At 39.8% G+C, this 12,220-nt stretch overlaps 1 protein-coding gene across 1 annotated transcript; it reads right to left on the bottom strand.

The window, feature by feature from the left end:
* Nucleotides 1-2,203: 2,203 nt before the first annotated feature.
* Nucleotides 2,204-10,046, bottom strand: S100B (S100 calcium binding protein B). The gene is made up of 3 exons (XM_019554296.1): nt 9,931-10,046; nt 6,312-6,466; nt 2,204-3,076 (listed from the first exon to the last, which is right to left on the bottom strand). The coding sequence occupies exons 2-3, from the start codon at nt 6,447-6,449 to the stop codon at nt 2,936-2,938; spliced, it is 279 nt and encodes a 92-aa protein (XP_019409841.1). The 5' UTR covers nt 6,450-6,466; nt 9,931-10,046; the 3' UTR covers nt 2,204-2,935.
* Nucleotides 10,047-12,220: the final 2,174 nt, after the last annotated feature.

Genomic DNA, 12,220 nt, shown 5'->3' with positions numbered 1-12,220 from the left:
GCCTTGGCCAGGCAGTGATTTGGGGCCCAGTAGAAACAGAGATGTCCCTAGTGGTGTTTTTCCCTCTTTTCAGGGCAGCAGAACTCAAGAACATTGCCTGTTGGGTTTATTTGCTTGCCTTGGTCAGCTCATCTTAACCAGCCTCCTAACTGAGATTCATCCTAGTAAAACCCAAGCCAGATGCCTAGCTCAAGTACTGCATCCTCTCTATTCCCAGCTTGCCTACTGTGTTTGTGTGTACCAGGTATATGGAAGGTGAATACTGCCAATCACAGTTGACTTAATGCACTTGCCTAAGGATCCTAGAGGTTGGATTAGAAGACTCAGACCTTATGTGGGTCACATCAACCTTTGCAGCAAAGGCTGGTCAGTACACTCTCTGTTAAGCACTGTTTGTTCTGTTAAAATGATATTGAATGGAAAGATTGGTGAAGGCTTGTCCAGCTGCAATTTGATGAGTAGTAGATAAGAGAACATGCATCTAGAGCAGAACAAACCAGCTTCTTGCCCATCCCACCTTTTTCCAAAGGGGCACAAGAAGTGGCTAACATGAGACAATCTATGAAGACCTGCAATGCAGAGCAGAGTAGACAATGAGGCCTTTCCCTGCCTCATTGCTGTTCTGAGCTCTCTGCATCATTATGCCAAGCCCTGGCTAGAGAATGAGCCCACTGTCCCTGTAAATGGAGCCAAGAAAAACCATGGGATAAGCACTAGTTCCCTCTGATGTTTCACTTCAAACTGTTGGAATGATAAAGTACCTTCACACTAGGTCCACCAGCACAGATCTGGTTATAGAATGAGGAATTACACATGCAGTACAAAAAACTGATTAAAATATAGTGCCAAGTACTTCCAAAGATGAGAAAAATATAATGGTGTGAACTTCAAAAGGTGTTTTTTCTAAAGAAATAAAATGTCATGATAATATTTTGGTAAGTCTGCTCGTTTAATCTGAACCTGAACACAGGGTGGTACCTTTCTTACACAGATGTTCCTAGATGATTCTTTTTCCACAGTTGCAAGAAGGAGCTCTAGAAAGAGTTATCTTTCCTTTTTGTAAAACTTAAGACATTGTGTAAAATGAAATTTATAAAGTGTTTTAAATTATAAAATTGTTTAAAATTATTTATAAATGGCCATCTCTGTGTGCATTCTTTATATTTGTACACAAAACTTTAGGATTATTTATAGACATATCCCAGAAACCATATACATACACTAGATTGAAAATGAAGGTCTTATACAGTCCAGACAGTGTAGAGCCAGCTAACTCAAACTGACACGGTCAACTTTTTTTTTTTTTTTTTTAATTTGCTGCTCAGTATTCGTTAGTCCAAAATTTGAGGATAATGTTGACTCGCTGTTGAGCAGTGGAAAAGGGTGAATTGTAGCCAATTCTTGTGAGCTAAATTTGCTTGTATCCTACATGAAGTCAGTAAAAGTTAATCTAAACTCAGTACTCTGTGATGGTCCACAGAGATTTTCATCTTATTATGGCCAAACAGATTCAGTGGAATAATATTTATGTAAGAAGAGTTACACCAGGTAAAGGATATTACAGCCTTAAATCTCTGTCAGGGATAAAAGATTCATGATTAACATGAAATTCTTTATGGTAGCTGTACAGATAGCATAAAAAAAATAATAAATGGTTTCTTCTCCATGATTGGATATAACTAAGTAAGGTGTGTATATATATATATAAACATAATGTTTGACAGAAAGGCACATTTTCCAATAAGTTCAAGACACAAAGGGCATCTATACACGTGCTCTGGGGTGGAGAGGGGTGTGCTTTTAATTAGAGCAGGTCTGAGAGCTGCTCTAATTAAAGTGCCCACAGCATTTGAGCTTTTGTTAAAGTGCCACTGCTGCAATTTTGAAACATGGGGATGCTGAATACCCATGACGTGAAGACTGTTGGAGTGCACTAATTAGCACGCTCCAGCAGTCTCACAGCAGACTCTATTAATCAAGTCTGCTCTGGTGTGTGCTAATTAGCATGCATTGGAGTGGAAGTCTGTTTCATGTATAGGTGCACAAATGTATTGTGGTCTAAATAACATAAGTGACTTTTTCATTGTTTTGTTTTATAATACATGCATTCTATATACTGGGTCTGCCTTTTTAATGTCATCACTTGAATATATCCCTCCTTTACCCCTATCTTTATACTGAAAAAGATGTCCACATGTATCTCCATTCCTAGGCTTTATTTTTCCAGCTATCTCATTATTACAATATGTCTGTAAGCTGGAATTGCTTTAGCTCCTATTTCTACAGGCAGTTAAAAAGGAGGCTGTAAGAATAAGATATCAAATCCAGCATGTTACATAGTATAGTGTGCATTTTATAAACCATACTGTCTATGGGTAAATAAGCTCCTAAGAAATAAAAGTGTTCATAAAAATGTTGGGTAGCTATTCAGTGTAGTACTTACTATCTTGACTTTATTAGTATTATACATTGTTCCTGATGCAGAGCTAATTGAAGTCCATTGGAGTATTTTCATTTTGTTCAATGGATTTTGGATCAGACTTATGTTCTCCAGTTCCTTTATATCACCTGCCAGTTGATCTCCTTTTTCTTGCCTTTACAATAAAATGTGGACACTTTGGAGGATCTAACTAGTTGCCTCTGAAGCTGTGCACCTATCTAGCCATATAGCAGGAGGATGCTATGCATTCTAGTTATAGGCAAGGCATACAAATACTGTATGAGAGCTAGGCTGGCATCAGCAAACAACCTTTAAAGAGACATACGTGTTTCCATTCATAAAGAATACTGAACTTAATAAGCTACTCGGGCCTAGCAGACTTTAAATCCTAGTAGCCCCTAAGCCCTCTCAGGCTCTCTGAATTAGAATTCACATTGTTTCTCCCTTTTATCTTTACAAAGCATACAGTAAGTTATTGGCTGCTTCTCTGATGATTCACTCATGTTCAAAGAATTCATGACAAGCTGAGGTGACCATAGCAATGAAGGCTACAAATTCCTGGAAGTCACATTCTGCATCACCGTCACAATCCAGTGTCTCCATCACTTTGTCCACTGTCTCCTGATCTTTGATTTCCTAGTCAAAATAAAGAAAACTAGTTAAAAGTGGTGAAGGATAGGGTTGTAAATAAGATTTAGAGGACCTGGTTGGTAACCTGTTTTTTGTTTTCGTTTTTTTCAAATGGAACTAAAATACAGTACAGCATACACATTACCCAGTAGGTTTCCAATGGAACTGACTGTGGTGTCTGGTTTCCCTATTAAATGTTTATTCCAACACATAAAGTATTTTACTTTCTTTAATTTAGACATGTTTCCATTGCTTGCTCATGCTGGCTTCCAAGCACTGGCATGGATCCATGATTGCTTTTATAAGTCTCCCTGTCACCAGAGTCCCACATGAAGTAGTAACCAAACATGAGTTGTTTACTGTGATAATGAACACATAACACCACTAACCTGTTTGTTTTTCCATTTATGGATTAAGGTGGGCATTTAAAGGTAATCTGACTGGAAACTTTGTAACAGCAAAAAAGAAGCTTGTTTCCTTCGTAAGTGATCAACATACACACAAGAATCTGGCTGTAACTTGGTATGAGAAGAGAGCTGCCTTAAGGAAAAATTAGCTCAAACAGAAGGCAGAAAAATACAGAGTGGGTATAACTGTAGATACATGGTACTAACTATGTCAGGGCCAAATCATATTCCAAGTCCCCCTCCATCAGGGTATTTTTAATACAACAATATACTATCCAAAAAAACTACCTCTGGACTTGAGCTTTTGTCAAATCTCTAGATCAGTGACTCTCTGCCAGGATACTGGGATACTCTTGGGTGCCTTGAGATCCTTTCAAGGGTGATTTAGGGTGCCACACAAAGTTAGCACTGTTGGGAATGCAAACATCATTTGCAAGATAAACTCAGAGATTTTTAAACAGGAATCTATAACGTTAAAAATATTCAGACCTGCCGTGATCTTTCTCATTTCTTTGCAACAACTAAAGGATTATCCTATTATTTTTCTATAGTCAAAGATAAAGTGAAAACTAAGAGCTGACATTTTCCAAGGGGTGTCTTGGTTTGAAAAGGTTGAGAACCACTGCTCTGAATGAAGTCTGGAAGTCACTTCCACTTAAAATTTATTTTCTTAAATCTGAAAACTTTTTAAGTTTCTTCCAAAAAGGAAACTAACTTGGGAAACATGCAGCACCTTTTAATTTTCCCTGCTGAAGGTCAGAAAACTTCCTTGCTGCTTTCAGTTTTTAACAGTGACTTGATTTCAAAATCCCAGGGTATTTTCCTTATCCTTCTAATTTTCCAGTTGTGTTTTGGAGCATCTTACCTAGAGCCTTACAAAAGATCATACATAAATGTCTTCAGTTACACCCCTGCAGTAGACCTGACTATTTAGCTATCAATCTTACTGCTGTTCATATAATCTATCCAGTATTACCTACAACATGAACACTGGCAGTACATGCTTTCCTAGCCCTGATCTGGAGATACTACACCTATGTAATCTATGTAGAATTAAGAAAGAGTATGAACAGTTTATGAATAGCAGTATAAAATACAGCTGCCTGTAGTACCAGGAGACTAGACTCAATACAATGCTGCTTTTTAGCTAAACTGGCCTGTAGAGGCCTCTCCCCCATAAGAGAAATAACTGCACGGTATAAAGTCATTGTAGCAGTTCCCACTTCAGCCCTCAGCACAGGGAGCAGGGCCAGAGTATCCCTTAACCATGGCAATGCCCAAGAGCTGAAACTTCCCTGTAGGGCTTCTGGGAGTCCGTACAAATTGGAACACCTGTCAAGATGCTCTAATTTGTGCTGGGAACTGGCCCAGGAACAGGGAAGCAAAAACATTACAGACTTTCTGTTGAACAAAAGAAGCATTTGTACATATAAATACTAGTGGCTGGACAAGTCCAATGCTTCTTTGTGCAGCTTGGGTGTACCAGTATACTTAGTCTCATTGAACTTCAGCAGCTTTGTCAGAAATCTTTGGAGGTTAATAAAAACCAGCAAAGGGGAACAATTGTAGTCTTTGATTCAAGCATTAAACTGGGACTCAGAATTTATGTTTAGTTCCTAGTTCTGCCATACTGACTTTCCGCATCATCTTGAAGAGGTAATTGAATATCTCTCTGTCTCAGGTCTCCATCCATGATATGTATACAATAATAATTCCTGCCTTTATGTTGTTAATGTAGACTGCAAGCTCTTCAGACCAGAAACAGGGACTCAGTATCTACTTGTAGAACTATGAGGGTCCTGATCCTGGTTGGGTCTTCTAGGAGCTACTGTAATAATCCAAAAAATAAAGTAATATCTCTAGGAGCAGTTTTGACTCCAAATATATCAAGCTTTTTAAGGTAACCTCAGAATGGATCAAAAGGGAATGTTTGCCGAGCCAGCTTTCAATCCCACTCTCTGAAGCATACCTTTATGTTGCAAGGAACAAAGAAGCATTTTGAGCTCCCAAATGGGACTCCTGCATTTATAAATGCATACTTTGAACAACAGCAGTATGTGTATTTTTGTGAATGCCTTTGTCTTCTCTCCTCTTCCATAACCACCTACCCTCACAGTGGTTAGATACTAAGGACTAAATGGCACACCTGAGCTGGGGCAATGTAGAGTTACACCGCTCTCATTCTAAATCTCCTAGTCTCACCCAGTTGCACAGTCTTATCCTAAGCTTCCTAATAGGTGAAGAATGGCAGAGAAATACTCTGCACCAGGCTAATGTTGAACAATGGTGACCTTTGGGGCACTCAGGAGTAAGTTCTGGTCCCCATTCCTACTTCAGCTGCAGGAATGGAGACTGATTCCTTGTGCCTTCCTCTGGATGTACTTATCAAGGGTCACTATGTGGCCTACCAATGCCAAGTGCCTTGGAAATACCTAAGATAGATTAATAGTCATGAAAGAGACACAAATGGCTTCCAGAGGGAAAACACACTGCTTTTTGAATGAGCTATCCTCTCTTTATTGCCCATCCCATAGGTATCCAGTAAGAATTACAGGGTCTCTTTCCTACTCCCAGGAAACACAACATAGTACAAAAGACTAAAATACTGGAACTAGCCCATTGCACTAAGTCCTCTTTTCAGTCGCAGGCTGAGTATATGTACTGTTCCCATCTCCAGGGGAAACGGCCTACTACCTAGAGATATTTTAGCAAACATCATGGGAGCTAAGAAAGGCCACTGCAAACATATTCAGCATGGCAGTGCCATCAGGCATCTTGACATTTGATTCACAACAGGGAAAAGGGCAATTCTTTGTTCAAAAAGGAATACTCACGCCTAAAAAATGAGGGAGTTCATTGTTAATGAGCTCTTTTAATTCAGATTTCTTCAGCTTGTGTTTGTCTCCCTCTTTTCCTGAATACTGGTGGAAAGCTTCAATGATGGCAATCATGGCCTTTTCCAGATCAGACATTTTAACTGTGTGACCTTCCTAAAGATAAATGAGGGGGAAAACATTAGTTTACACTTGTTTTAAAAAAATTCTTTCCTGCTTTCTGAATGCAGCAATAAACCCCTTGACAGTGCTAGTCAGTGATGATATGATCCAAAGCTCACTGAAGTCAGTTTCCAAGATGCCAACAGATGTGACTGGACTTAGATCATACTTCAGATTAATATTCCAGAAAATAATGGGGAAATAATTTAATGAGCAGCAGGCCACATATAAAGAGACTGATTTCCAATGGAGGTAGACTAAAATTAGGTCATTTGCTTTGTCTTTTATTGTAAGCTACCCTAATAAATAATTATTATTCTCACCCTTAAACCTTAATTGAGGTTGATATCTTTGTATACCATTTGTATATTTCTAAAACGAACTGAGTATAAAACTATTCTGTATCTGGAAATACCCACCAATACTAAATGATCTGCTTTTTCGGTAGTTTTAACATAGATTTCGCTAACAAAACTGAGGGGAATGTTACTGAGTAAATAACCAAAGGGGGCAGATGTCAGTTCCAGCATTAAAAAACAAAATAAAGTGACAACACAGAATGCCTTGTTGCTAATCTTCATTCTTGCAGCTGAAGTAAGAACAGAAGAGGAATATTTGCTATTAGCCTTGAGAGTTCCCAGGCTCTCCTGAAATATGAGCATAAATTCTGTACCATGCTTGGAAGAGTACTATAAATAAATAAGAGCAAGAAAGCTATAACCAGTGACAGGGAAAGCAATTCTCCCAGATGTCTTGGGGCAGATCCTCAGTCATAATGGAGATATAACAATTTGTATCAGCTGAGGCAGAAGGAAAGATCCAACCAGATCTAGGATCTAGCAACAAACATTTATTGAGAAACAGAGCGTCAATAAAGCTACTTGCAACCAGAGCCAACCTTAAGGAAAATGGCAACCCCTACCGAGCTCCCACACCAAGTCAGTGGCGGTGCTGCAGGCAGAGGCGGGTGGGGAGGTAAAGCAGCAGAGGGCAGGGGTGAAGGGGCTAGGGGAGTGCAGCTGCCCAGGCAGGTGGACCTGTCCCCAGTTTATCCTTGTCCCTTGCCACCATGCTGCAGCCATTCACCAGCTGTCAGCCCAGGCCACTGCTGCCCGAAGGCCCATATCAAGCTGCTGCTGAGGCCAAAAGCGATCATGACATTGCTAGCATAGCTGCACAGTCAGCCCCAGCCGGGGGGGGTGAGAAGCGGGAAAGGGGGGAGCACAGCTGACTGGGCAGGTGGCCTTGTCCCTAGTTCAGTCCCCAGCACTGTGGGCATCTCCCCAGCCCTGTCATGGGGGGCAGGGAACGTGCTCCAGCAACTGCCCACACCGCCCAGCTCGGCTCATCCTAAGCAGCAGTTGCAGGTGGGGCAGGGCAGAAATAGGTGGGGTGGGATGGGGGTAGAGCACTGCTGTATGTGTGCGCGGTGCCTCCCTGACCATGACGCCTTGGGCAGTCTCCCACATCACCTACCCTCAAAGCTAACTCTGCTTGCAACTAACAAACTGCTAGATTTCAAGGGTGGAGTTGAAGTGATGTTGTAGCCACAATAATTGAGAATTTTTGCAAGAGGCAAGGATCTTTGTGAGTGATATCTTTTATTGGACCAAATGCATGGCTGGGTGACAGATAGATATCAACGTAGCTCCTGTTCTAGAAAGTGTCTATTTATCCCAAAAAAACCCCTATAAATGTTTGCAATCAGATTCTGGTGATTCTCAACCATTCTCACAAAGACTATGGTTTAACAAGGTTGTCCTTGGGGCTACATTTTCACTTCCTTAGAATCGCACAGCACACCACCCTTCCCGCTATCCACTCATGACTATTCTTGTGACAACTACTACAAATGCAGGGAAATATTTAATGGGTGTTTAGCTTCAAGTTTTTTTATGGTATTTAAATTTAGTGACAAGAAATGCCATGAGAACAGCCACCTTTCTGTTTACCACCCGAACTGTTTTGTGGACTACAAGTTGTCTGCAGAGAAGACTAAAAATGACTGACTGACATTATTTCCCTATCCAATACCTCACTTTAGTTTAATTACCTCACAGTAAGGTTCTGATTTCCCTATAGTTAACATATGAAGAAAATACTTCCCAATGTGTGATAATAATGTATATTTCCAAAACAGTATCTGTTTCCTGACTTTGGTCCAGCTTCCTAAACCAACTTTTCTTTAGTCTGGATTTCAAGGTAGTACAGTGTGACCACTGTCTTAGCCAAGGACTCTTACATTCCTTCTGTGGGAAATAGCACAGAAGTATCTCAAGTCACAAAAACTTGTCTCACCAATTAAACTGCACTGTAGAAAGTATGTGTGTCTGTATGTATGCGCACGCCCGTGTGCATGTGTGAAAATGTTGAATAATCTTCTAGGTTTGTAGAGTGTATTATCATGGTTCTTTATTATCAGTATCAACAAGTCTTCAGCTTGGCTCAGCTGGTTTACTATAATTCCTAGCCTGCATGCTTAGGATTTGCAAAGCATTATGAACCAAACATAAAAAGAATAAGTTTTAATCATCTTTATTCTCAAGCTTCCATCTGTCACATGCTTTTCCTTCTAAGATGCCATTGTATCTATCTTTATTAGCTAATCACTGAATGACAGCATTCCAAGTGAGCAATCCGCAATATATCAGGCAAGCTTCTATTTTCATGAGGAGTAATATGAGCAAATACATTCATCTCTTCTTTCTACGCTTGCTTCTAATAGACTATTTAATATTTTAGATACAAAATATAAATGAGTCCTCTTCTTCCATACTAAAATCACATGAATATTAAATTGTAAGTTTGCTTACAAATTTTACATAGACGATGAAAAATCTGTGACTGACTTTGAGAGAAAGATTTTAACATAAAGGGGAACACTGCAGAATATATGGTCCACAAAGCTTTGTAATATTTTTAGGTTAAACAGAAGGGTTTGATATGAAATATAAGCAACCTTTATGTTCACATAGAAAGTCTTGTGGCTCACAGATCCTTGTTGGTATTTATCAGCATCACTCTGTTGATTTGGATGGAGCTATATCAAGTTACATGAGCTGGCTGAGGACCTGTAACATTTTACTGTAGATGAATTGGTCTCAGCCACATAAGTGAGAATGCATAACTGCTTGTTCTTCATTTATTCCTTTCCCACGTTATAATGGGAATGCTCTGCAATGCACATCTTGACTATATTGCTGCCTTATAGTTAGAGAAGTTTGTGGGTTTAACGAACACTTATGAAATGTGTGTCCTGTTTGGCTTTTCTTTCAAGTACTTGGGTTGATGAACTCCCAACAGCTCTGGATTCAAAAGTGAGTGAAAGAAAAAGAAAAGCAATCCTGTTTCAATATCTGAATTGGCATGGAAACCCCTCCCCCAGTAAGTATTAGGAATCAGTTTTCTAACAAACTTATTTTTTTCTAAGCATCTTTAGTATTATTGCTGCTACTCACCTTCCTTCTCCGTAGACTGAGCTGGAGTCAGAGCAATGTGATCTAAGACAGCAAGGGAAGACTTCTTATTTCATCTGTGGGGGTGGGGAGATCCATTCACTTAGATGCAGTGCTTCTGCAGAAGGATAGCAGCCAATGAGAGCCTGAAGAGGGGGTGGGGGTGGGAAGGAGGCAGCTGATTCTTGGACCTGATTTACTGGAATAAGTAGCAACGCTCACAAGGGTGCATTCATCAGTTTGCTGTGGGAGCTGTTAACTGATACACTGGTACCAGAGAAAGAAAGCTCTGTTGTAAGAAAAAGTGGATGATCAGCTTTTAAAAAAACCCAAAAAATGCCTAACAAGAATGTTCTCAATTCAAATTGTTTAAAAAAAAAAGTAAGGAGGATTTAGCTAGCCGTAATAGAATGTATTTGCTGTTTGCCTGTGACAGGATGTTTAGGACTATAACTAAAAGCATATTCCTTTTGAAATAGTTATTACTGGTTCTCTCTAACAGCAGTATTGAGTGTGTAGCCATGCTATACTATTGGACATTCTTCAGATTGAGGAGCATTAAAATTAAAATGAGATATATTAGGGATGTCAGTGGGTTCAGATTAAGACAACAGCTGGACCTGCACCCAAAATTCAGACTCAAGCTACTTTTCTTTCTTTTTTCATTTGAAAAGGTTCTATACGTGTACCCATACATTCATTTGTATTTACAAACATACGTATATACAAAACCATATGTACACTTCATTAATCTCTGAGCTTTCTGCTTTTGCCAGGCCAGAAAAAAATAACCCCCTAAGAAAGACTCTCTGCAGACTGATTCCATCCATCTTAGGCCGTATCTATATGGCAAACTTTTAATGCTCTAGAGTCACACCCTCTGGCAAGCTGCATAGCAATGAGTAGGCTGTTTTCTAAACCAGAAGCAGTGAAGCCATTGCTGTAACAGTCTTTTATGAAAGTCTTTGTCAAAAAGATTTTAAACGAAAATAAATTCAAATGAGTTTGGAGAAGGATTTGGATGCCTAGGCAAACTGACCTTTGTGAGTTATTACCTCTCTCTTACTTACCATTTGCCTGTCACTAGCTTCCCTTCTTTCTTTGTCCTGTCTCCTCTCAGAACAATAACTTCAGTTAAGTATGTATGCATAACTACTTTCTAGTTAAAGCATTTTACTAATTATCAGAGAAAACATACACAAAAACTGACTGTTTTCAATGTAATGCTAGCTTGCAAGACAGTAAAAGCACCCCTTGTGAAGAACAAAGTAAAAGGGTGACTGACAATTTCACTTAATCCTATATGCATGTTTTTCTCGCTCCGTTTCTGTGGGCTGTTAAATTTAGAACAGTCATTGCCCATTGTTACTACCCAGCTGCACAAGGGCAGGGTGCCAAGCTTCACACACTCCTACTTGCATGGCATTAGCAAAATCTCTGTCTTCCAGGGAACCAAGAAAAAAAAGTGCTTTCTGGACATCTTTTCTTTATATTAAAGAGACGTCATCAACTAGAAATAGAGTCAGTTGCAAAAATTAGTTAAAAGCAGTTTCTGGCTCAACCTGTTCCCTTGAGTTTCCTTTTGTTAGTCTAACTGCGAAGTGAAGAAGAATGTTCTGTTAGATGGCAGATATTAATTGCTCTATCACTTTGACAAGAACAAGCATGTTTATTACTGGGTCAGCAGGATGAGAATAGAAAGACATAGAAAACCTTAAATGCCTGCTCCTAGTCCAAGGAGAGGAGAAAGTTTGCATGGCATTTCATTTGCTTCAAACATGCATACATTCCCAAACAACATGAAAATCTCCCCCTTCACATTATCTGAGCCCCTTGAACCAAAGGGCTCATGACAGACAGTCTGGGATAAGTTTACAGTCTACTCAAAACCAATACTTAACCCCAAATCTCTCCTCTCCCCACCAATCTGTGGCACCTTCAGGTCATGTTACCTACACAACCCTACTGATCAAAGCTGACCGACTCTTAGAGAAGGCATGGCATTTGTTCCCCTGTCTGAATGGATCTATTGCTGTGGAGATCACCACGCCTGTCTTGAGGGTTCAATCCATATTGTAGACCAGCCATCCTCTTTCATCCAGCTGTCTACCAAAGGGAGTGAAGAATCTTTTTGAGTGGACTATTACACATCCTTGTACAGGAGGGATACATGTTTTCCAGTGCAGCTGAAATACCAGGTTTCATCTCCAAACATGCCTTATGCCACAACCTGTGAGATTCTTCCTACAATGGTTGATTGGGCTGAGACCCAGGTATGGGTGTGATGAGGCA

This window comes from Crocodylus porosus, unplaced genomic scaffold (assembly GCF_001723895.1).
Source record: "Crocodylus porosus isolate Cpor-Errol unplaced genomic scaffold, CroPor_comp1, whole genome shotgun sequence".
NCBI classification, from domain to species: domain Eukaryota; kingdom Metazoa; phylum Chordata; order Crocodylia; family Crocodylidae; genus Crocodylus; species Crocodylus porosus.
The sequence above is the reverse complement of the archived record's forward strand: the minus strand, read 5'-3'. Positions and strand labels throughout refer to the sequence as shown.

Bases quoted from the DNA above. Each gene is read 5' to 3' on its own strand.
- S100B (XM_019554296.1), bottom strand. From the start codon at position 6,449: ATGTCTGATCTGGAAAAGGCCATGATTGCCATCATTGAAGCTTTCCAC. The intron at 3,077-6,311 runs GTGAGTATTCCT...TATTTTGACTAG, and splicing joins AACTCCCTCATTTTTTAGGC to GAAATCAAAGATCAGGAGAC.